The sequence below is a fragment of the Ammospiza caudacuta genome, chromosome 6 (assembly GCF_027887145.1).
Source record: "Ammospiza caudacuta isolate bAmmCau1 chromosome 6, bAmmCau1.pri, whole genome shotgun sequence".
Lineage (NCBI taxonomy): Eukaryota > Metazoa > Chordata > Aves > Passeriformes > Passerellidae > Ammospiza > Ammospiza caudacuta.
The window spans coordinates 56,570,084-56,597,207 of record NC_080598.1 but is presented as its reverse complement, the minus strand read 5'-3'; the positions used below and the strand labels follow the sequence as shown (position 1 = coordinate 56,597,207).

Genomic DNA, 27,124 nt, shown 5'->3' with positions numbered 1-27,124 from the left:
TGATGCTACATTTTACCTTTTCAAATTAAAACTTACAATCACAGTGTAGAAATAAACCGTGATAAGTTTGCAAAGCTAATTAAAAAGAAATTCTAATCTATTCATATACTCCAGGTTTATTGTTCCAGGAGCTGACAGCATGTAATTACCAGACTGACATAGTAATTAACTGTAACGAATTTGGGAGCTCACCAAGCTTGACATGACCAAAGCAAAATATGCAACCATCTGCACCATTCACAACAGACTGGATTACTTCTGCTACTGTTCCAGAGCATACCTCAGCCTGAAAGGAAAATTGGAGACAAATAAGTGAAAGAGCATATACTGCTGTGGATTTTACTGTTCTTCTGTAATGAAATGAATGACTCAATATTTTTGAGGCGCAATATTCTCCCCATTTTTATGGCATCAGTCCTATTATTTTAGTAACTATGCTATCTCAAAAAATAATAAAATATGCTACTACAGCCTAAAATAGTTTTCAATTCTATTAAACCTATTCTCTTGGAATATTGATTCTATGACTAATGTAGCAAACTGAATGCTATCCAACCAGGCTTCCTGCTGGTATAATAGCTTAGCCAAGGCTATTCAGTAACAGTAGCAACTCCATTGAAATTAAGCTACTCAGGAGTGCTCAGAGGAATTAAAAAGACATCCATACTGTAGAAAATGCATTAAGATCCCTGAATAAGATTTCATAGTATTACATTTTCCTCTTCCAGTGGAAACATCATCATCAATAAAGAAAATTTGCTAAAATACTTGATTGTGCTAAAACCAGTTTATCCACGTCAGGGAAGGTTTCAAATACACAATAAGATGATCTATTAAGTACAGCAACTGGGGGCAGGGGAGGGGGCTGCTGTAAATATGTAACTACAGTGAAGTGATGAGGCTCTGTTTGCAGGTGCATGGCAGCAAGCTTCCCTCCAGCAATAACACCACCACAGAAGGGGCTGCAGTGGCCAACGTCACCCAAAAACATCACAACAGGCCACCCAAAAGGGCTGCCTCAAGGAACTGAAAATCGATCCCAAACCAGGGCTCAACAGCCTGAAGGACTGGTGCCAAAACCAGCAGACATGCAGGCTGTGACCAGCCACCTTGCAGCAGGGTTGGCAGCACAAGTAAGAAAATCTCACTTCTAGTTCTGGACTCGTGTTGAGATCACTGTTGCATACTTCTGCACAATGACCCTGCTTGAACTTATGCAGGATCTAAAAACAGCTTTTGGATGTGGCCACCGGTGCTTTGGGCCCTGATGTGTGGGGGAAGTTATTCCTCATCTTAAGTGCTTGTCTAGAATTTAGACTCAATAGATATTTTCTTATCGACAATCTGGGACCCAAAAAATTAAACAAAACTTTAGGAGAAGATCTGAGGAGGGGATTATGAACTAGACCTTATCATATTTTGTCAACACTAATAGACTTTTTTCACCTTACACTATATTTTTCACCCTATTTTTTTCCAGCAGTTCAGACTTGGTGTAGTTCTTCAAATGCTGTTGAATTAGTTCTTTTTAAAGCTGTTCTAGGATTTTATTGTCTGAACCAAAGATTTTTTTCACAGAAGGACTTATCAGATGTCCATGAGTGCAACCTCACTGAATATACAGCAGACCCAGTCCTCTCAAAGACCAGCCATCCTGTCTGTATAGTAGATTTCAGGTCTAAGGCTACTACTGAATAAATGCTCCCTTTTGCAGGCCAACAGACAGACAAGCACCACCATCAGCATAACCATCAACATAAAATAATCAGCCAAAACCACAGTATAAATAAACTGGAAAAGGTGCAGATAATATTAAAGCTCCCTGTTCCAATATAACAGTCTCAAGAGGTTAGCTTCATCTTTCCTCCTAACAGCATTTAGTTTAACATTAAGCACGTGTTCATTTCCCATTGAAAGCTGTGGGGAAGGACTTCATTTCAGTCTCATCAAATGGCTTAAAACCTAGCTGGATGGAAACTGGATTTCAAGCTGGCTGTGTGCCTTTCTCTAACAAGAGAATACACAAGAAGGTAATTTGGTCAGCAAATCTATCTCCCCAGGTATTATTCCTTTATTTTACATCTCAACTAAACAGAAGATGTAAGAATTTACCTACTTGTCCATTAATTACCATGTTTTTTCCAGGTATTAAGGCAACTCATTCAAATAAAATTCCCCAGAAACAGAAGGAACTCCTCAGGCAATCAAATGCAGTGGCCAAGACTCGAGAGGTTTAGGTGAGTGACTCCAGTACCTGTGAAGCATCCTGGGGGAAAACTGCATCAAAGGCAAACATCTTTGGGACAGCAACAACACCTCTTCTGTGACCTGCATTGCAGGGCCCAGTGGCTGCTGGATCATAAAATGTGATTTGCTTTTTCCGTGGGTCTACCTTTAGGAAGGACATGGATTCAGATGTTTCGTGTGTCCCTTGAGAGGAACAAATCCTCACCATCACTTTCACCTGCAAGGATTCAGAAGAAAGCAACAACTTGAGTTCCCAGCTACAGATAAACACATGCAAAGCATTCCTCCCAAACCCACTCCCCTTCCCATGATGTGTTTGTTTGTCATGTTTAGGTGTGTCAGAACAACCGTGGGACAAAAACAGAGCCAGATTTTCCAGCCTGGGGTCTTCACTGAACTAATTAGGTTTCAAAGGTGCACTTTGTCTCTTCAGTTGACGCTGTTCCAGTTTTACCAATTCAATTTATAAATGTCTGATCTGCAAGTATGATCCACTGTAGGTGTAACACGATGCCAAAGAAAAGAAAATTCTATTCTCCTGCCTTTCAAGTACTCAATGTGACCGAAGGGACACTTTGAAAACCAGTCTGAATAACACAAGGCTCAGACAGCTACTGCATTTGAAATAAGTCTAGAAACTTTCAATTTCTCATTCATGTTATTCTAATAAAAAAGGTGTCTCTCTTACACCTGTCCCAGGCAGTTGCCTTTATGCTGTCATTGCTAGGCTCTTCAGTGCTTAGTTGCAGATTTAATGGGGGGAAAAAAAGAAGGGAAAAGAAATCAAACCACAAACCACTAAAAGGTCAAAAAGCTGGAAAAGAAACCTTTCACAAAGGTACACTTCTATTGCAGCACTACAAATTATGGTATCCTACACAGAGGTTTTTAAGACAGTATCTTTAGAAAGCTCCAACTTGTTGGCTGTGATTTCCAAAGCACCTTAAGGGTGCCAAGTGACTGGGTCTCAGGAAAATTCAGCAACAACTGCACACCTGCTTCTTTTAAGCTCCCTGGAAATCATACTCTTACTTTAAAAACCTGTGAAATACTGCCTCGCACCCACTTACAACCATCTAGCCTTATGAAATGCTCCCATGTCAGAACCAGCATGTTTTATATACCTTGCACTGAAGAAAATTACTATTACAGGTGCAGCTTCAACTCTGAACTGGCACAGACTTCAGAGAAAAGCAGTGTTCAGTGAGAATTGCTTTTTCCATGGTGTATGAAATGTTTCAGTAACAAGCTGAACAACAGTACGATCTCCTTATTCAACTACCAGCAACTCTCACAGCACCAGAGTTAACCAGGTGGAGGCTGAAATATGCCATTGCTGGAACAATTTACATATGCACTGTCCACAGCACCCATCAGCACCTTCATCTTCTGCAGCACAGCTACTGAGCCAGGGACATCCACTCCTTTAAAGCACATGGGTTAGTGGTGGGCCTGGCAGTGCTGGGCTAACAGCTAGACTTGATCTTAATGATCCTTTCCAACCTAGACAATTCTGTGGTTCTATGGGTCAGGCTCACTTTTAGCCCTCAGCTGGATATTGCATGTAGACGCTGGGTTTAAAAGCACTTGTCTCTCATGAAGAATGATTCTCCATTTCAGTAAGATTTTTGCTAAATGTAACCTTAAATGTGCCAGAACAATTTGACTCCTACTTACTTTGTTTCAAGAACGTTGTGCCATTAAAATGGTGTGCACTTACTCCATGAACACATTCTTTGTGTCTTTACCAAAAAATGGATTTTGCAGTCAGCACTTCACTTCTGTGTCCAAAGAGATACTGGCAAGGAAGAACCAAAGCTGAAAATCTCCTTCAGCAGAGCACAGCATGTGAAATGCAGGCAACAAGCAGAGACCAGAGCAGGCTGAGCAACCCTCAGGGACAGAGGGACACTCGTACCAGACAAGATGAGAAGGTGACAGCAGACACATCTGCACCCAGTGTGTGCAGTGAAATGCAGTGGCCAAGCCAGGATGATCCACAGCAGATGTGGGAGCAGCAGGAAGCACCATGCTGAACTGTCCCTGCCTTTACCAGCTGGGGAGGGCAGGTAATTCAAATATTTAAGTTCTCAACTGTCCCATTATTCCATCTTCTTTTCTCTGTGGGGGCTAAGCTGCACACAGGCATCCCTACACAATTCCTCAAGCACCCTCAAAAGAAATATTTTCCACAAAGCAGCTCTAAAAGTTTTTCCCCAACATTTCTTCTAAACAAAGAGGTTAAGAAACAACCAACTCTTCCCATAAACACTGCAGGAGGCTCCATCAAACATAGCAGCAAATTCTTCTACCTATTGACTAAGGTGTCCCCTGATTCAACACTTTCTTTTCTTTCGCCTTTCACAGTAATACAAATATGAAAATACAGTCCCAGAAAACAAGCAAACCTTAGGATAAATGAAACAGCTGCCTCAAAAGCAAAGTGCATCATAGGTGACACACACTCAAGGCTGTTTCCCCATAAAAGCTGCATGAAGCCAGCTTTGTGTATTAGCCTGCTAGCTCAACCTTGACATGCTACCAAGGTGCTCATAAAAAATAACCTCCCTCAGGGCAAAAAAAAAAAAAAAAAAAGAAAAAAAAAAAAAAAAAAGAAACAAACCCTAAATATATAAATATATGTAAGTATAAATGCCCACTTCAGGGTCACTTGATTAAAATGAATTTTAAAATATATGCTGTTTTCAAAGCACTTATCTAAACAGTCCTTTCTGTTCTCTCTTTCATCTATTATTAGATTATAGCAGCCAGAGCTTGGATAAGAGGAAAATTGGCTTGCTCCTGACCTAAACAGCAAGTTACCTCCATCAGAGCATTGCTCCCCCTAAACACAGTGATGGCTTCACCCACAGAAAATCCTTGTGTGACAAATTAGCTTTTTAAGACCAACTCTTTGAATCAGAAAGATACTAAAATAGCTTCCCATAATGGATCAGATCCCATAATGGATCATATCCCAAACTTAGCAGGACTCAAGGGTCATCTTCATGTTTATAATGGAAGTGAGCTTTCAAGACAAATGTGAGGGGGAAGAGAAAAGCAGCTTGAGGGACTTCCCCCTTTAGTGTTTCGTGTATAAAAGCTGGTTTTCAGAGTAGAAAAACAGATTTCACATTTAGTTTTTCTGCCCACTAAATATATCTGTATGTGATATGTATCAGTAATTGCAGAGTTATAATGTGCCACACTCATTCATGATGCTGAGCCAGGCTCATTTCACTCAGAAATAAAGCAGAAATGCTCATGGAAGTGCCATCAAGCACAAAGATTACTCAAACATATCCCCTCACAAAAGCAAAAACTGAGAGCAGGCAGATCCTGGGTGCATGCACATGCTTCTGTGTGTACAAAGGAAAGGTTTGGTGTAATACTGTTTATTCTTCTCACACTTCCTGCATGCCTGTGGTTGAGGACCAATTTAAGTGACAGGTTTATATTCTCAGCTCCAAGGTTCATCCCAGTATTCTTCTGGAGTCAATACTGCAGGGAAACAGTACAGTGTGAGTACTAGAGAGCCAGCAAGGCTCTTGCAATTTAACTGCAGCTTCTCCTGGGTCTCTTTATCTACTCCTCATACAAAAGGCATGCTCACCTGTAGAGACAGCAATATGTGGTGCAGGAAATCATCCAGAAATAAGGGCTCGCAGAGAGGGGAGGATTCAGGATAACACAGGGCCCATAAACTTGAAAGGAACTTTGGCCCATAACTAGGGAGCAAATCAGCAATGACTGCACTCAAATGCTTTTATTTGCTTATGAAAATGAATTATTAGAATTAGGTAAAATTAATTTCAGGCCCACTCAAAATCACACCTTTTGTGGGCAATTATTTGACAGCATGTCCAGGTTTCTGGAGTCAACTCCAACTGCAATGGTACCAGCTAGTGCTTACATTTGTACAAAGCAAACAAACACAAGAAAAGAAATTTAGAGGAGAATGAATCAAGAAATGGAAGAACAGGACAGGTCTAAAGGAAAAAGAACAGGTCAGAGGGGTGGGAACCGAAGTGAGCTAAAAGGATTGGGGGTGAGGGGAGAGAAAGGGAGCACAAAAAAGGATAAGACAATACAAATTTGGTGATTTCAGAAAAGTCATCTCAGACACAGAACATCCCACAACTTTTATATTCCGTAAGGAGAGCTAACACAGACATCCATCCTGTGGTGGGAATGACCCTTTTTGCTAAAATTCAGTATTATTACTTCCTTTTCTCCCCCTTTTGTTGTTTCTTCTTCAATGCAAAGAACAACGCAAAGTAAAAAAGAATTACAAGTGAAAGTTTATAAATCTGAAGTATATAGGACTTTGTACATAGACATTCATGCAGGCATTGAATACTGGATAGAGGCTCTATTTTAATGAGGATGTTGATGGAAAAAGAGAGTAGGTTTGTATTTGAGTTCAATTTCTGTAAATAAAAATAAAAGAAACATAAATATCACAATATTTGCACATTATTAACATTTTCTCAGTGCCTGAAGACAGCTTAAGTCATGGAAACAACTGAAGTATCTCATTAATTAATTGACTCTAATCTGGTGGGGTTTCTACACTGAGGGTTCACACTCCATTACTGAACTTTCCAAATTCCTGTATATGCAGAAACCAGGAGGTCAGCAGAACGGCTGAAGGAAATCCTATTAAAATCAAAAGTACTTGGGAAAAGAAGATGGTAAATATATCTTGAATATGTCATTACAAGATAAAAATTTCAAAAAAAATAAATAAACTAGCATCTAATTTGGAAAAACTCTAGAAATGGGTGGCATAAGGTCAGAGGCTCCTCACACAGCCCAACAATTGGTGTTATTTTAACCTTCACTGGCAAGGGTGAGAGAGAGTTTCCAAGCAATCAAAGAATTTTATTTTTTTTAAAGTTTATCTGTCAGCCTACAGTGGAAGCCAGGGCAAAGAAAGGTGACAAAAGAAAACAGCTACTAGAATTCATCTACTCCAGCTATGCAAGGGCAAATCTAAGGGATGGATGCTGAAGCATAGGAACAAAAATCACCAGTTTTATGCAAACATATGGGATTTCAAGGAGACAAATTGGCAAAAGGGTGGATTAAAAAAAAAAAAAAAAAAGAGGGGAAGAAAGAAAAGTCTTCTGTGTGGAAGACAAGGCTATGAGATCACTAATGAACCACAGATCCACTCAAATATCAGTAACCTGTTGGAGTCCAGAGACAAAACTCTAGATCTTGAGAACTTTAACCTTTATGAAAGTCAAATTTGGATGGATATTTAACAGTTTTCACCTGAACACCAAAATATCTCAGAAACTGAGGGATGTACATCCTGGCTGGCACCAGCCCTTCCTCCCCTTGCAGCACTCCTCCTCCTTTGATACTGGCTACTCCATTTCACGCCAAAGGGTCACAAGGAGAGACTTTCTGTCCCACTGTCACGTGGAGTCACTGTTTGCATGCTGTGACCTTCTCCAGCATTGCCATGTGACCCATTAGTGTGGGCTCATAATTTCCAGATCTCCCCAACACCCTGAACCAGCTGGAGTGGAGGAGAACAGGACAGAGGAGTCACACCAGGCAAAGCAATGGGCTGGCTTCAGGACACTGCAGAGCATCAAGAGTATGTCAGTGCCAGAAAGCAGGTCTGGAAAAAGGAAGAGACAGACCAAAAACCTGTGAAACCCAAAATTTGAAGCAACTGACAGCTGAAGGTGAGATGGATGGCCAGAAGCAAGCTGGCAATTTTATCCAGTGAGGCCCAAATAGTTTGGATCCAAACTGAATGGAGGTATCACAAAGCCACACATCAAAAAATACAAAACTCCAAGACGAGGGAGGCATGTGTTGTCCCAGAAGAAATCATGTGCAAGCCTCAATTTGCAGAGAAAAGAGCCAATGATCAACAGAGAGAATGACACAATCCTACATCATCCAAGATAGAAACAGTCAGGAGATTGACAATCAGGTTCTCATAGATTATTAACCCATAAGCAAGAGAGACAGAAAGGCTTTAGACTCTGAGATCAGAGAAAAGGGAAGGACCATCTCCCACTTAAACAACAAGATGATTTGAAAATTTGAATTCTGGTCCTAAGACTATCATGGACCTCTACTACATGTTTTAGGCAGAAAATACAAAAAAAAAAAATTTATATATATAAGTATATATGTATATCTTAGAAAATTGGTCATTCATCTTTTAGTGGAGGGTGCCAAACACTTTACACAGTTTAATTAGGGAAAGACAAGTAGACAGAGAAGACTCCACTAATTCTCTAGGTAATGACTAGATTCCGTGGCATTTTGAATTTTGAGGAAATTACAAGTCCTGACCCAGCCAAGTATGTTAGCACAGGCCTAAGTGTAACATATGGTACCTCCTTCAAAATCAATGGATGTGCAGTGTTTATGTTTTTGTAGTGATGCTTTGTTAGCATCTGATGCTTATAGAGTTGTCAAGTTTCATATTAGACATAATGAGAAGGGAAAAATGAAAAGGAATGGATTAAAAAGCATGTAAAATTTTAAAATACATGTGCTCAAGCCTTTTTTTACTAGAATCAACTCTGTCTGTATTTTGGGAAGGTGCTGGCACTATACTGGAATCCATTTTATAATTGCTGGTCAAATTCTGCATTACAGCAGTATCATAATCCCTAAATGAACAAGCAATTTGGTCTTTAGCAATAAATGTCATTATAACAAATTTGAATGGACACTAAATATTCCCTAGAAACGTGTATCCTTGACAGGCATTGTGGAGCCAGGAAGTTAATTTTGTCCAATGTTCACAAAATGGCGTATAACAGCAGGTTAATTAAATAACTACATTAAGACACCGACCACTCTGAATTAAGATTTCTCACCAAGAAATTACAAAGAATTCAGATTCTGTTGAATGAAGACCATTTTCCAATGAAATCACTTATTTTTCAACTATAGTGTAAATTACATTATGAAAGCCCTAGTTCAGAGCCAATATTTTTCATGGATTTAATTGTAACTGACAGATATATAACCCTTGCTAAATTGTTTTACCGTGGGTGGTTCTTACAAGCCTTTCATATACTGCCACTACCAATGGATGGCAAATTTATATGCAAAACTGCCACACTAGCATAGACCATCTAGCTCCCTTGGGAGAACCTAAACCAAAAATTTAAAATAAAATCACTTCTATGTAGTACTCTGCTAAAAAAATTGATTCTGTACTTTCAGAAAACACGAAGGAAAATTATTTCATTTTTTCAAGGTGAAAACAAAGTACAAGAACTTATGTATTTCTATCTCACTTTTCCACATTTTGTTTAAGCAGTTCAAGGTGTTTTGGCAGGGATGCAATTACCTTGGATGATGCAGTGGTACCTACATGGATAAGTGAGTGTTTACTGTGATCTATGGCTTATATCAGAAATAATGCTTCAGTCATTAGGGAACAAGGAGCATAAAGATGACAAAATTAAGTACCTATTTGTTATCCATCATAAAACCACCATAAGAACCAGTGAATGGGACACAGCACGCCTAAGACAACCCTGCACGATCAGTAAATCATATTAGCAGTACCTTAGCTATGGCTTAGTAAAGCATAAATGAAAGTAAATGTCTAAAACTCATAAATGGAGAGCAGTATGCATATACCTGTCCAAGAAACACGTCTGACAATTCAGGCTCTCTCTAAATGCTCCACTTCAATTGTCTCACGTAGGAGCATTCTGTCATTCTAACATTAAAAAAATTGACAGAATCCTTGGAAGAGACAAGCACTTAAAGTTGCTGTTGTAAGTGATGCAGTATTATAAAGCATGAGCTGAATAGAACCCCAGAAAATAACATTTTGCATGAAAAAGGCTTCCCACCATGCTAAAGAAAAATAGCCCATTAGAATGCTATACAGCAGCCACTGTAAAAAGGATGTCTTTCTTAATACCACAATATGATAAATTATCTTAAGTAGCACATTAATGTCAGAAATTGAGTATAATCTAACTTCTTTCCAGTGACAATATTAAATGGCTTTCAGACGTCTTTCCTACTATTCTGACATTAAATTTAATAACACCCAGAGAGACCACAAAAATGATTCAGTTACAAGAATCATAGTGCACTGGATCATTGCCTTTTAAGTAGGATTCAACTAAATGGTTTGGACTCTGATGCTTTTGGCACATTCAAGAGAAAGGTATGAATTTTGCCACGTAACATTTATCAGCCAGTGTGCAAAATCCCTTTCAGTATCCAGTTTGAATTGATAGTGGGATCTTCCTTTGTGCAGGAGTTTGATTACTGTTGATTATATGAAACACAGGTCCAAGGCAGACCTGCTGTTCTAAATTGTTGCTTTTTTTTCAACTTTTCCCTGCTTGGTATTCCTGTGTGTTGACAACCCCAGCAAGTACCTGTGAGAGTGTATAACATTTTGCAGTCCTACTAAAAAAAATTAAGCAAAAGGCTTAATTAAAGATTTGTATCACAGAACAAGTCCACACACTGCTGCTGAAATTATTATAAGCAGAAAAAATTGGTATTTCTGAAATGTAAAAAAAATTAATAAGACATTGATTTTCCACCTTTCAGAAGACCACTTGAAACAGTGAGAAATTATAAATACAAATTGCAAGAGATATTTAAGGGCTCTCTGCTGCAGTAAGTCTCTAATAACAAATGTATTCAACCGTAAAAGCTGTATAGCAATTTCACCACAGAAGAACTGGATGATAAGCATGGAGATGATGATGTGAAATTCAGAATAAATTTAGATCTTGGGCCCAAATAATCAATAACTGAGTGCAAGTGCAAGAACTGGCCATCACAATCTCTCCACATTCCTGCCTCGCCCAGCAGTGCTCACAATGCACAGTAACTGCCCTTGCTGCAGCCATGGGGCTTATGAAAAGCAAGAGCTCAAGTCTCTTCTTTTCCCCAGATGTGTGCTCAGATGTTCAAGACAAGGTCTCACAACCCTTGGCAGGACCTGTTCAGTTCCTGACACCACAGCAGAACACAAGACAATCCAGACGCTGCTTTCAGTCAGTTCCTTAGATTCAACTGTCCCATCACCCAGTTCAGAATAACTTTTATTTCTCTGTTGGCCCAAAAATTATATAATATTTTCCATGTTGCTTCTGTGTCTCAAAGTGTATTGAACCAACCCTGAGTATCAGTGGATGGAAAAAATGTTAAGAATTACTATTGCAGAGACAATACAGAAAGCCAGTCATATTTGCCATTGTAAATGCTTCAACATGTATTTTACTCTAAGCTTCCAGTGTATTCATGAGAAATGGGACTGCACAGAATGTGTCAGTACAAACAATAATTAGTCACTGCAGTATTCAGGCACTACTCATGTAGAATAAATAGTATTTTGGCACAGTTGGCATATCATTCATCTCCTCATTTTTTCATAAGGGGAGGCACATTCCTCTCATTGAAGCATCCCGGACTCTGCAAAGGTTTCCAGTTTGTTACTTGTGTTTTTCATTCTCGCACAAGAACTTCTCCTCAGAGGTGAGGGAGGGAAAGGCTGCCTCACCAGCTGTTTAACCCACTGTAACCACACAGTGATAGTGAGGGACACTGATGACAGGGGAATGATCACCCAAACCACAGCCACAGATGCTGGGGTAGGAAAAAGTGACTCCAGAATTCATCACTGATTCTGTTCCATATGGGTATCTTATATTCATTATTGGACAGGCTGCAAGAAGGTGAGGAAAATTATAAACAAGAGGAATTTAAAGTAAAAAGCTGTTAGAAGAGAGATTGATGTTAACTGAGGACCACAGCACAACTGCCAGTGTTTACTGATTGTCCTCTCCACTTCTGGGATACTTAAAGCAGTGAGGAAGAAAAGTAATTGCTTTATTCCTGTCACCCTCATCATGAGACACCAGCTGAGTAAATCTTGATCAGCAGAAGCCAATGAGTAGGAAATAATGGAGAGTGCTAATGCATAGTGAGCTACATGCCTTCAAAAGCTGTTTGGCATTGCTCAGAAAAGGTGAAACTATGAAATTTTAGTACTAAACAACATCTATAGAGGAGTGACACTTCTTGGATCACATGTTCTAAGAATTCAGACACATGAAATTTCATCTGTGCTGACTCATAATTTTTAGAAAAAGCTGTAGTGCTGGAGGGTTTTTTTTTAAGGCAAACACTGATATTTATGAAGTTGCAAAAGAGGGATGGGTTAAGAGACATTTAGTAGGTCCTGCACTACACTGTGTTTCAGAGATGGCTGAAACACAGTAGGTTTTGAGGAGCATTAAAACTGGTAACTAGACTACTCCATCACCATTTGGATGCTCTAAATCTCAACTCAAGGACTAAAGGGCTGATTCAATTAACAGAGAACTCTCATCCTCTCCAGCAAAGCACAGGATTCTTCCAAATTCTGGTCAACAAGTACTTGGTGAGAAGGACCAGCTAGAACCCTCACAGATTCACAGAATATGCTGAGTTGGAGGGGACTCACAAGGATCATTGAGTCCAACTCCTGGCCCTGCAGGGGACCATCCCCAAGGATCACAACAAACAGAATCTTCAATATTCTATGATCCTTGTAGATTTCTTCCAACTCAGGATATTCTGTGATTCTATGTTTTTCATGTTTTCAGCCAAAAGCTAAATAACAGACATTTTGAGGGTCAACAGACAGACATAACCTGTGCTGGAGGAGAAGCTCCCACAGCTGAGCTGATCAGGCTCCTGCCATATCCTTGGAATTCTGGTGCAGCTTTTCCCTTGCAAAGTTCTCCATTCTATTTACTAATGAAAACAGTAGACAGAGCACGTGACCCAAGGCATATCATCTCCTGTCCTCCGGAATCATGCACTTGATCACAGACTTTGTTTGAAGACACCAGATAAACCAGTGCTTTCCATGAGGTACAAAAGTCATGCTGGGAAGTTCCCCCAGCTGCCCTCAAAGCACAGGAAAAAGGCTGTGGGCTCTAGGCTACACTCAGCTGCAGGCACACAAGGGCAGAGACACTTTTATTGAGCTGTAGGCATAAGGAAATACAATCACACTTTAAAGGTGTTCCTAAGGCAAAGTGCCCCAGAAATGCCAATGCTCCCTGTTATTCCTGGTGCCAAGTACTGAGTCACACAGAGATTAAAAAAAAAAAAAAAAAAAAAAAAAAAAAAAAAAACAAACCAGGGACAAGAAATGGGTTTGTTAAAACTCATACATAGAAAGGACATTCCTTAGCAAACCCTTCTCTACCTGGGCATGTCTAAATTACTGTGCCAGGTTTACTGTATTCCATCACTACATTCTCTTTTCTAAGACATTGGAAAAGCAGGAGGAAAAAAAAAACAATCCATTTTACTCTGTGACTTCTCACCTTCTTAAAATAGCCCAAATTTCTCCTTTATTTTCCATTAAGCACAAACTCAGTTAGGAAATACAGAGTATTCTCTGGGAGCAAGTGTCAGCTCCAGGTATTTAAGCTGACAAACTCTTCATGTTAATGCTGATTTGTATAGCTACCCTAGGTGCATATTTTAGCTCTCCTGTGCACACTACATACTTCAATTCTATCTTCAAACACTAATCTCTTGTACCCTATGTAAATAAGTATTCAGAGTCTGTTGTGTGAGTGATTAAACAGCTATAAATATGAATAAAGCTCCAAGTAATTGGGTTGTATTTTAATTAATTTTAGATAAACTTAGCCCAAATTTTTCATTTCAAAGGTGCTGCATTTCCTAAGTTGGTGAGACTGCTACTCCATTTCCATGTGAAGCAGAGGGAAACAAAGCCCCCTCAGCATTTTCCCTTAACCTCAGCAGAGAGTCAGCACCAGTGCCTGAGTCCTGCTGGCAGCACAGAGACTTCTCCCACAGCTGAAGCCTCTGTGGGCACTGGGTTTGGATCACTGGGTTTGGATGTCAAAGGAAATTTTGTCTCTTACTCTTTGCAAAGTCCATAGGAGGAAACAGCACCCAGGCACATTCAAGTGGATGAGGCTCTCTCTATCCCCAGACCCTTTTCTTGAGTTGATCCAGCTCTGTTCCAGGCTGGAAGCTTCCAGCCCAGCTAAAATTTGTCTAGAAAAATATTTTAAAATATTGAAATGCAAAGTTACCTTTCCAATGCCAGGGTTGTCCTTGATTTTGGACACAGCTCTCAGAAGGCAGGGTGGTGCTGGGGGAGGACAGAGCTGCAGGATGCCACTAAAGTTAGTGGCATAAATAGAGAAGTCGTGTGTGTGTGGCAGGGGTGGATGGTATTTCTTTCTCTTCGAAGACAGGTTGAGCTTCTGTGCTGCTCTGTATAAAAGTAACAGCAAGAAAGGACAATGTTACTTAGGTGTTAACAGGAAACTGAACCAGACAAACAGATGCCCATTGTCATCACTGCCTGCTTAACAAATCAAGTCATTGCATTCTAATCTGATTTCAGAAGGACAAGCCATCAGGACACTAATAAAGGAAATATGGGTAGAAAAATTACTGGCAAAATATTCAGTTAATTTCTCCACCAACAAAATGTCAATTATAATCTAACTTGTCTTTCTTTCCCCCAACAGCCTGACATCTGAATCCTAAAAAAACTAACATCTCACTGATGTAATAAAAAACTGAAAAAATCCCCTTGTCACTGGCAGAACCAGATGGACTTTGCTGGTAATAACATTATGAAAGTGGTTCTTCGTACTCTACAAGTTACTCAAGGCAGAGGATAGCACTCCAAGTAAGCCAAGCTCAAGATCCTCTCCTGTTGGCTGCACAGAAAATCCTTGGATAACAGGAAATTTCCTTCAAGACAAATTGGTTTTGCCTCCCCAATTCCATTCTTTTGCATTAAAATGGAAAGCTATTAACAAGACACGCTTTAATGTGCTGAATGATAATGATCCTGCTTTTGAAATGTAGAATTTCAAAACATAAAAGATGAAGAAGGAGCAAAAATTAGAACATACAATTAAAATTATACATTCTTCCTTGTGAGTAAAAATAGGAACATAATCTGGTTTTTCTGCTATTCCCCATCAGCAGCACCAAACAATATACCAAGAAACCAAAACAGAAACTCTTGCCTACATCAAAACCCACATGAGAAAATCAAATTCACCCTGCAGAGTGATTATTTTAAGCAGAATAAAATATATATGTTGGCAAGCGCATGCTGGGCAGCTGGGCAGGCAGTGAGAGTGAAACCTCAGTTCTCTCAAAGTCAAGGAGAGCTTTACCACCTGAAAAAGACACTTGTGATCTGACCCTGGGACTGTCAGTAGACAGTCCCTCCACAGATAAATATCATAAAAGCATCCAAATTGTTACCTTATACCATTACTTTGAATGGCTGTTGGGGCAGCAAAAGCACAGGGTGTCCCCCTGCCAGCATCTGGGGACCTGCTGAGACCACACTGCTGATGCCAGCAGTTCTTTTGGGGACAAACCACTATTCTGCTCCATGCTTGCAGGATGAGGGCTTGTCACTTTGAACAAATTAGTAAGTATCTTTATAAAATGACTACTTTATATTTTCATCATGTCTTTCAGCCCAAGATCTCCAAGTACTTTTCAGCGAGATCAAACTGGCACTAACATCTGTGAAGTATTCTAAGCAACAGACCTATGGAGAAACCAAGGCAGTGTTTGCTGTCATAATGAATTTAGGGTAAATCTAGAACCCCAACCTTGCCATGCATTTTGTCATCATTGTCAGGCAGCCTCAGGCTTAGTAAGCTGATCAGAGAGGGAAACTGCTCCTTTGCTTATATTCATTGTGAGAAATTAACACCAAGATTAAATGAAAATATTGATACCAAGAGCAGAAGGGCTGCACAGTTTCTTCCAGATGCACTATTGGCTTCAAGTGAGCAACAGTGCAAAGAACTGGCTGTGTCTGAGGAGCAAAATTGGACACTTGAGTACTTGAGTTAAAATTAGACAGCTAGTTAGTACAACAGCAGGACTCTCAATACAGATCTCCAAAATTCTCATCCTTTTCTCTATATTCCAAAACTTGTGTGTGTGTTAAACTCCTGAACCTTTGTATTTCAACTTTTGCAGATGCAGACCCCCTACATGCTTCCTTCTCCCTATATAAACACTACAGTATTTAAAAAAATACAAAGATTCATGTGATGAAAAAATGAGGCTCTAGTTCCAAACTCAGAGGGAGCCCAAAGCCACTGTCTTTTGAGGAACAAGCTGGACTTTTGCCTTTGAGGAAAGAAGCAGCTTTTGACTTCTACTGCATCCTGAAACCAGCAGGAACTGCATCCCACAGTGAAGCAAAACACCCCAAGCATGGGTTTATACAGAACCTCAAGAGTTTGGTGGCAATGAGAACAGATTTAACTGCCTAAATCTCAAATCCCCTGGCTAATACTTCATTCAGGAGGAAAACATATGCTGAAATAGGACACCAGGAACACAGTTGCACAGCTTCACTGTGGTTGCAGCTGCACATTAAAGCTGTAATGCCTCCTAAATTATATGTAGCTTTACTGTGCAGAAAAGAGTCTCTACCTGTTGGCACTGTCATTGTGGAACTCAAGACAGTCATTAGCATCTATCTCCAAGTACCAATTAACAATCCTGCTTATTATTTAATTGTCTTGTTGATTAATATGAAAGATAATGTTTATTTTCTTGTTTACATGCTATGATCCCTTGTTGAAATTATAAAAACTCCTCAAGAGAATGTCTTCAAAGTGCAATCAAGATATACATTAAATCCTGATGAAATAATTACTCCTGCAACAGATCTGGCTGAAGGAGCTCCTCTGGGAAACATACATGAAAGAGAATGAGATACAAAGGACAAATTTACTCAGGAATTGTGTGCTCAAGCAGCTAACTGCTTTTAAGCACTACACTCAGTTACTAACTGCACCCAAAAAGGCCAAACTAAGCAAGGCATATAAAAAATGAACAGGAAATGCCAGTTTCTACAAGTACAGCATTTCTCAAAATACCTCAGCAGCACATTTGTGAGACATTTTGATAAGCAGATCCAAGATACTGAATCTGTTACTAATTGCCTTAAGTTCTGCACCAAGACAGAGCCACTTTCAAACTGGTTCACTTTGACAGTGTGTGTAACCTTCCTGCACCTCCACTGTTCAAAGGACAGTGGCATATGCTACCTAAAGCAATTAACTGCTGTAGTGCTGATAAATCCTCTTCCTGTGAGTCTGGAGGGCGATGATTTTACTAAGAAATTTGGCAAAGGGACTGTTGATGTCCATGTGAGATAACAGGAAACTGAAAGCAGAGGAACTGGAGTAGCTGTTGTAGAAAATAATCAGTGCTTTGATGGGCAACCAGCCAACTGCACTAATAATGATGTGTGTGGTTCACACTTAAAAAGCATCTCTTGTCAGGTAACAGTGCACAAAGCTTAATTACAACCTCTCTGTGCTTGAATGCAAGAATGGCTTTGCCTGACATTAAAACAAGGTTATTTCTGGAGTTGGAACACCACAGACAACTTGCAAATGCAATATCAAACAGCTTGCTGGGTTTGATTTTGTTTGTTGTTTTGAGTTTTTTTTTCTAAAAGGGAAAGGGTGAGGATCTAATTGAAAGCATAGGGCAATTTAGGAAAAACAAAACATCACTATCAAACTGCAGACTATGAATATGAATTCAAGTAATAGTCATCCTCAGCTCCTATAAAAAGCACAGTCAGTTCTTTATACAAAGCAGTTGGGCAGCCCCTTTCACATGCTCTGCTTGGGCTCCTGGACAGGTCCAGGCAAAGAGCACCACAGAAACACTCATCAATCCCTACGTGCTTCTTGCAGAACAAACAATACACTTGGTGGCATGCCAGCCACCTACTCATTAGGCCAAAATATGGGCCAAGCTGGTCTGGACATGGGCCCAAATGAATCAAGCAAAATCCAACTTCAGAAACCTCTTTACTTCAGTAAAATTCATGAGAGGATGGATTTACATGGAGCCAGTCCTGAGACACTCCAGAGTGCCAGATCTTCTGCAGTCCTTATCCAACAACACATTCCTGAATTTACACTTCAGTTTTCAGTTGCGTCTTTTCTCCAGAATTCCTTTCCTCAGGGGGTATTTGTTCCAAGGAGACAGGGTTGGAAAAGCTCTCCTAAACTGGGCCCTTTTTGCCTAGCACCACAAAGAACTCAAGCTCACTTTCTGTAGGGAGCCTTGTTTGGTGCCACATCCATTGCCTGACCTGCTTCTTTTTCTCATATTTAATCTTGCACAGGAGGCTCTCACACACACTTTCAGCACCACAATGGGCTGCCTGACCTTGTTCAGTATCAACTTCTGTTTCCTCCCAGAGAAAATTATTCCCTTTAGGGAATTCTACACAAAACATAAGCATTTCACTCATTTGTTTCTCCGGGCATGTGCCAAACATTTGTCATAGCTCTGTTAGCGTTTTACACTTTCCACCTATCTTCTCTCTCCCCATTCAGCCTCCACAACCACTCCTCTACAAAACAGTCTTACAAGGCAAACTAAACCCACACTCTCATGCTTTTCTTCCAATTAAAGCATGAGAGACATCCATGGATATTGCTTTTGCCTCCAGCTGTGAGATCTACAGTCTGCATTTTGCTTAACTCTTTCCCTCTTTAATAGAAGATGTCTTTTAAGACACTCTGGAGAGTTCTTTCCTCATAGCTAGGCGTCATGGTAGAAAATAAAACTAATATATGGCACATGCAGGGGCACTCAAATATCAAATGACAAGGGACAGTCTCTAACCTGCTCTTTCCCCCACACGATTTACAGATTACTAGGTTTTCTGCCATGCACGGATGAGACCAGTGAGGAAAACCACAGCCAGATCAATTACATAATGCTCAGCACCTAGGGAACAAGGCTGTGCAACAACAATAGCTACAAAGCCTGCTCGTTGAAACAGCCATGCCATTTTTAATTTTAAATTCTGCCTATGTTGTTAGCATGACATTTCAGATATTCTGATGTACAGCAAGCTGCTTCTAGCTTACACTCCCTGCACACATTCTGCACATTATAGCTGTGAAAGTAAACAGCACAATTTAAATCCCTCAATCACTCCTTCTGAGCATAATTTCTCCAAAAAAAAAAAAAAAGAAAATTAGATTTGAAACTTTCATAACTATGCAAAGTTATAATTTTTTTTCTTAAAACTTTGTGAATTTTATTAACCTTCAGAAGGAAGAGAGCTACAAAGTATACTTTGGTACCTACTACAAATCAGTCAATTGAGATAAAGGCAGAGGACTTAACGGACACAGTGCATTTATGGACAAACTGCCACAAGTCAGAAATAGAACTGCTCCCCATTATTAAGCTCCACTGACAAGAATAATAAAAGAAAACTTCTGCACATTCATTTCAACATGACTCATTAAATATTAACAGTTTTAGTGTTCTTGGCCAGTCTTATCTTTCAGAGATCACTATCATTATTCACATTGTGAAAATGCTGAAGGGCTTCACTGACAGGGTCAAGGCCAGACAAGTGCACAGTCAAGCCTTAAATATCCTGAACTCTGGACTTTACACAAGAGTATGCTTACTCAAGACTTTTGGTTTGACCTTGACAGACATCATGGAAGTGATTTTTATCCTGATTCTGAGCCATCTCCTAAGTTTGGAAAGTTATGGATGCAGGCTTACACTGAGAACCAGTCAGCTTTAAAGCAGAGTTTTCCTGAACTTTCCCAGTTCTCAGCACAACAAGGCATAAATCCCCCCACATAACCAATATCCCAATCTTTTCCTGCTGCCAACCAGCTCCAAAGGAAGCAGTGGGAAAGTCACAGCCTGTCATCCTATCTGCAGTTCCAGTTATTGTTTCCTTAATCACTCATCAAAACAGGCAACAAATAGACGGATGTCCTACAATACATCCTCCAGCACCCTGTCCCAAGCCTTCCACAACTCGCAGCATAAACTTGGTTGGCATTATTATTTTTATTATTGCTATTGTTTGATTTGCAGTTCAAAAACTAGAAAGGTAGCACAATGAAAAAAATGCAGTTGCTACCCAAAACCATAAGGAAAATTAAAAACCAACAAGGTATCTGTTTCCACTAACAGCATTCACCTTGGAAAACATAATGAGATCTAAAAAACCTAACTTTAAAGAGAAAACCAGGAATATCTAAATACATCATGAAGGTTTGGAAAGGACAGGCACCATCTGTATTTCTAGAGTAAATTTTGTCCAAGGAGCCACTTATAAAGGATATGATAAATTTGAGGGTATGGTCTCTTTCTCCCCCAAGCTTACTAGGTTCCTGTGATGGATGTCCAATTTCTGGAGGACATAACACTTTCCCAACTTTGTACCATTACACAAGTTCTGCACCAAACCTTTGTTTGCTTAGCTGTCCCAGCAATGTTGCTGAGAAGCACTGCCAGGAAGAACAAACAATTAATGTTCCTTATTTCTGTGTTGTGACTTCCTCAATAAATAATTAGTTCATCTGGATCATAATGCACAGCCTCAAACAATGGCATTTTTATAATGGCTGAGGGTAATAAAGTTTCAATAGAAACCCATTATTCTGAAACATTCCAAAATGTCAAACCATATTTAATATTTCAAGGATGTTACCTCACCAACAGTGTCAGAGCAAGTATATCCAATTTGAGACAAAGTTCATGCCTTGCCTCATGCACATAGCATAATCTTGCAATTCAGACTTGAATTTCAGCCTCTCACTTTGACCTTGTAATTTTCTCTTACTATCTCTTATTAAAATCAGCAAGGCAGAAATAGAAATCAGCAGTGTTGACATATGAGGAACATCACCGTCTCACAGTTTTTTACCAGACAGTTTTTAACTACTCTTACTCTTAGAAAATTCACATCTCGTGTCTCCCATTCCTTATTTCCCCCCACCTCACCAGTAGGCATGCAGAGGAGCTTATTTCCAACTCCTGCAGCAGCTGTTACCTGGATGAAAACCACTACCACACCAGAGTCAGTCTTCTCTTTCCAAATTAAGAAGTCCCAATCCTTCCAACCTCTCCTCACAGGTCAGGCTTCATTGATTTCCGACCATCCTTGTTGCCTGTCCCCAGCTCTATTCACACTCCATGAAGTATGGAATAAAGGCTTTGTGCACCAGTGAGCAATAATCAAGGCTCACCTGAGTTCAGGCACAGTGCAGACCAAGCAAAGCCACTTTGGGATAAACTCAAAACAATCTCCAGAAGATGAGAAGCTAAAACAAACCTGCAAGGTACTCCTGACATCAGCAGAGCTCCCTCATGCTGTAGTGACCCAAGAGATGGTCCCTCCACTCTGCTGCTTTTTAATTTAACAGAAGCAACCAATCTAGCTCATCTTCAAGCATTCAAGCAATTTGCATACAGGTAGCCAAGAAGAAAATTTCACCACACTTCTCTGTAATTTTTCCCCAAGTTTAAGAAACACCAAAGGGCAGATCCTCACAAGCACTGACAATTGCACTCCAACCATTTTTCCTGCTCTCCCAAACCAGTGGCTTCTGAGGTTGCTGCTACAAAATTGTCACTTCCATGTTCTCTTCAGCTTGTAGATTTAAGACATTTTTCTGGCCAAAGAACATTGCTTCAGCAGCCAGAATCAGTGTTCAGGAACTGACTTATATATATAGATATATAAATATATCAGAATAACAGCTAGTCACAGCAGCCTGCCACATACCATTTCCAGCTCTGCTCACTAAGGATGTTAAACAAAGCAAGAGCTGATGAACATATTGCTGCACTTCCACACTTGCTGTTTACAACTGTACCATATAACAAACTGCTGAAAACCTGGGTAGGTTAATCTTTAAGTAAGCAAGACTGTCAGCACTTAATACAGAAATGTCAGTTCCTGGGCTGCACACTGCATGGATAGCTGTGCACTGAAAATACAACTACCTGAATGTCAGCAATATTTCCCCACTCTGTTTCATGAGCTAACTGAGCTAAAGCAGGCAGAGCCACATCAATCTAAGCTCACTCCTTAGGCAAAAGAAAAAGTTGGACTTATTTGCCAGTAAGACACAGATGCATGAAACAGGTTGAGCAAAATAAAATTCTAGTCTCATTTATATTCTGTCAAGAAAAAGTAAGAAAGATATTTTTAAAACTACAAAGTAATGCACCTGAAACAATGGTGTTAACTAGGCCTTCACTACTGAAGTAACACTGAAATTGATTACTTAAAATTTTGCTTTGCAGTATCAGCTCCTGGTGTACAAAAATCATTCTGCTCATTCAAGCTGCTCCAGGGAAGAGGCAGATGTATTTGCAAGTGGAAAAGATGAGAGATTAAATACATGACATGGCTAACAAGGGCTCATCTGAAACACCAGATTCAGACAAATATCTGACAGGAGAGAGGAGAAGCAAAAGAGGGGAAATTCAGTATCTCCATGTTCCTGACTGCATATAGTGGTCTGAACACAAGGTACCACCTGTGAATACAAGGCCTTCTTTACAATAAATGCTCTGAGGTGGGTTACATTTTCCTGTTACCTTCCTTTGACCCAACACACCATCCCCACAGATATACCTTTCTCCTCAATTCCAGATCCCTCAGTTCCATATTTTATTGCACATCTAAAAAATCCACAGAGGATCCATTCCCACTTCAGCTGAGTTTTATTTCAGATGCTTAGTCAAAGGCTTGACACCTATACTGCCAACCAAATAACTTCTCAGGGGGGCATTTACTTATTCCTACTGTTAGGGAGTTAAATGGTCACTGACAGCACTAAATGATGCAGTGGAAATCATCCAAGTACAGAAGTGGTATGCCTATAAAATGAGTATTTTTAAACAGAGGAGGGACACATGGGCTTCTAAACCCAGGGTTACTATGATTTATTTAACTGACATCAGTTCTGAAGTGATATTTCTCAGAGGTATAACAGGCTGATACTGCAGAGCCCTTTAAAATAACACTTTGCAGGAAAATTTGAGATGCATATTTTTCCATCTCTGCAGATGGAGAGATCTGACTATTTCTGACCCAAAGATGGTAACTTCAAATTTCAGTAAAAATGAGCAACTCCTGAAGACCTGCTTGAGACACATTATCAAAGAATATTCTGAAGCTTGCCCTGAAGTCCAGAAAGCTTCACTAATAACATTTAGATTAGATTTATTATATGCTGATTAACATCCATTGAGTCCTTTCCTCCAGAGGCCAAGTGCTTCTTAATAAGTGAGCTGCAACACTGAGGACACAAAAAGCCAAACAAAGCAGAAAGCAAGCCCAACAGCAGCACTAACTAATGATGAGCAAGACACTGGCTAAGCTTTTTGAAATGTCCTGCCAAAAGAACAGATTCCATACTCCAGCAGGAAGGATGAAGAGAGTTTTAGAAAGCCAAAATTCAATATTTCATAGAATATTAAAAAGTAGCATCAGAGTATTCCTGCAGTTGATCAAGCACTGCAGCTATAGTGCTGGTGCATTGTTTTGGCTTGACATTTTATTTTTACAATAAATGATAATGTGGGATGTCTTGTTTTGCGACAAGCACAAGCAAGCAAAGCTCTGAAAAGAGACAGTGACACGTCAAAGTCCATCTGCCCTGCAAATCACATCCTGTACACCATAAACTGAATGTTAGAGTGACTCCAAGTCAGTCACAAAAACGAAATCTTCAATTAACTATCAGTCTGATTTAAAACTATTTCACCTGCTAAGTCTCCCTGTCTTAACAATGGTATTAAAATAGTTAAATATGCTATTGGAAGAGTCTGAAAGTCACTAATAAAGTTGTACAAACAGGTGCAAACTGTCAAATTACATCCCCACAGGAAAGTCACCATTATCATTTTACCTATGGAATGCTCCGTTCCCAGTGCAGAAAAACCACCAGTGCAGCTGCCACTGCTGCCAGGCTGAGGAGCCCCAAATAACGGAGTCAGAGCAAGTGCTGGTGTTCAGGATCCAGGAACCAAAAAAGCAGGCAGACTGGGAGGGCTGGGCTGAGGGGGAGGCAGGAGAAGTGCTCCTCTTGACAAGCTAGGAAGGGCAGAAAGAAAGGAAAAAATCCAAGGGGGAAGAGAGATGCTGGTAGCTAGGCAGCAATGAGATTCCATACACTCAGGAAAACAGAATAATTAAGTGCATTCAGCTAGAGAGGAAGGAGAAAATAAAGGGTCATATAGAAAAAAAAAAAAAGGGAAAAAAACAAATAAAATTAAGGGAGAAAATATTAAGTCCAGGTGAGCAGAAGATCCAAGAGAGGACAAAGTAAGAAGAAATATCTGCACCACTCCAGGCAAGTACTTCAGATCTTTTCCTAGTTTAAAATCCACTGACCACCATTTATGCTCATAAATAAATGCAATACTTGGTATCTCTGAAGGCATAGATCCTCCCCTCCTTGTAGGCACATCTGTTTTAAATCGTTCTTCTTTTCTTTTCCTCATGGGCATGAAGCATGCCCCAGTATATAGAGCTAATCCAAGACCCAACCACTGCAACCACTGTCTGCACTGAACCATCTACAGCAGCTCAAAAAGTCACCACATCTCCTGGGAGGGCTGCCTCTGCTGCTCCAGAACCTCTTGTATTATCATTCAAAGCACTCAGGGCTGACAAAAAAAAAAAGCACTCAGGCTTCCTCAGGTGTAGCCTCAAATTATAAAGATCTTTAAGGTATTTGGTCAGCAGAAAACACAGGAAGTGCTTTGTTGTGCCCCCATTCTGCTCTCAAGCTGCAGTTAAGACCTAGAACATCCCCTCCAAAATCCTGACCTCATTACATGGTCTCCACATTACTAGATCCATTTTTCCCTCTCTTTTTTTTCCCTCTCTTTTCCGCCTCTTCCTTTTCATATTTCTTGCCAATCCGGTTGCCACCAAGTTCCCTCCTTGCTTTTATCTGCCACCTCCTGCATGGTCAAACCTGCTCCCACACAAATCCTACAGCCTGTGTCATCCAATAGAGGCTTCTCCTTCCAAACATATCCTTAACACTGCTGTCTTGCACATCTCTCCCATACCATGATCCCTAACACTCCATACAGGAGCTTTGTCCTCCAAAGCAATGACTCACAGATGCCCAGTCCTGCTTCACCACCCAGTTCCCTCTGAGACTCTGTCAAACCCTCACCCTGGGCTCTCCACCTTGGCTGATCTTCAGTTCCTCACCCTTCTAAACCAGCAGGCATACCCTGACCCCAGATCTGCTGGCCTTGGGGACATTTTCATGCTTTGCATAGTGTTCTAACTCAGCACTATTCATGTCCAAACTCCACTTTCCCCTCTTCTCTCAGCTACTCCAGGTTCCTCACCTGTCCCTTTTTCTGAAGCCCAGCTCAGTGTCTCATCTCACAGTATCACAGATGAGCTGTTCCTAGCAGGGAGCCTGGCTCACCACACACCAATAATGCAGTGTGTAAATGCATGATGCTGTATTAGCAGTGATACCAGTAATGATGTTCTGCTGTTAAACACGCTGTCCTGAGAGTCATTTGTGCTTCCAAGAACAAAGCCTAATAAATTCAGGCTTATCTCCTAATTTATCCTCCTCACGGGCTAACATGAAATGGGATATACCTAAAGCACACACTCTTTGTTTGTCCTTAATTATAGGCACTATTATGCTGCCACAGCAACTAGGAAAGCTTAAGCTGCCCTAAGTGATACAGGATACTGCACAAAGCCTCACACCCTGCCCCATCCCCTATCCCCACAGCACACTGGGAGACCTCTGGGTCACATTTGCTCTCTGGGGACAGGGAGCAGCCACATTCCAGCAGCGTGGCACAGCACAGGCCAGCCCTGTGACACCTGCTCCCTCTCCATTTGCACATCTTGCTCTCCCTGGCTCCATGCAGAGAGCAAAAGGGGGACAGGAGGGCATCCCCTCTCCAGCCCCACACATCCCCCTGCAGGGATCAGGCTGCTCCAGTCCTCCACTCTAAACCCAGAGTAAGGACTCATTAAGGAGGAAATTTTAATTATGTATTTGGTTGCCCCTGAAACAGCTGGATGCTCCATTTCATCTGCACATCCACAGCTCCAAATTTCTCAGCCACCACTCCTGAGCAGTGACCAAATGGTAGCAAGAGAAAGTGGGACTTTTGGGGCATTTAACAAGGAAGGGATGATGCACTGAGGGGCTGCTGGGCTGCATTAATGCCATCACATCCCTGAGGAGCCCTGCAACTCCTATGGCACTGTGAAATAGGGACAAACCATGCACAAGGTTTGAGTGTATCTGCCAGCAAAGCAGCCCTAATCAGGAAGGGCTTGTACCCCACTTTCTGAGGTCACTAGTTCAAATTAAATTTTCCCCCATCACATCAACACAGGTTTTCTTGGGTGTGGGCTATGCTTACTGAGGGAGCTTTAACAAGTGACTGACTCTTGACCCATGATTCATCAGGAATTTACTGTGGTTACCTGCAACTACAGCAGAGATTTCTGTTTCAGCCTCACAGACTAGCTTAACTACCACAGGTCGGCACAAAAATCTCTAACTCAGGATCCAACGAATCACAGATTTTCTTCACCTTTTGATGAACTACTACTTATTCATAACCCAGTTATTCATATTATCTGTCGAAGAGGTTTAATTTGTGCCAGTTCTGCACAAAGCCAGCATACCTGTGCACCCCAGCAGGGTACTGAGCAGAAGTTTACAGCTATTAAATCCAGGGAACTGTGAACTACATTATGAGCTTAGAAGAAATATAATTCTTGCTTTTAACAGGACAGAGAATGACAGGCTGAAGTAATTTACCTAGAAAAATCTTAAACATGGCAACTTATTAAAAAAAATTTGTTCATCTTTTTTTTTGCTTTTTTCCCCTGCATTAAATTCTGAAAGTACCGATAGTCATGGAATAATCAGGTTTAACAGGTTAGCAGTAATATATGCCTCAAGTGTTCCTAATACATCATAATCTTCTTTCACAGAATTTGCATCACTGTCAA

The 27,124-nt window shown here is 40.4% G+C and overlaps 1 protein-coding gene across 1 annotated transcript in view; it reads right to left on the bottom strand.

Annotated features, from left to right (window-relative positions):
* KIF26A (kinesin family member 26A) overlaps positions 1-27,124 on the bottom strand; it is a 94,693-nt gene that overhangs the window by 13,951 nt on the left and 53,618 nt on the right. Inside the window, exons 4-6 of the mRNA XM_058806600.1 lie at positions 14,337-14,520; positions 2,255-2,464; positions 193-286 (exon numbers count right to left, since the gene is read on the bottom strand). Coding sequence (XP_058662583.1) covers positions 193-286; positions 2,255-2,464; positions 14,337-14,520 — 488 coding nt within the window. The remainder of the gene's footprint in view (positions 1-192; positions 287-2,254; positions 2,465-14,336; positions 14,521-27,124) is intronic.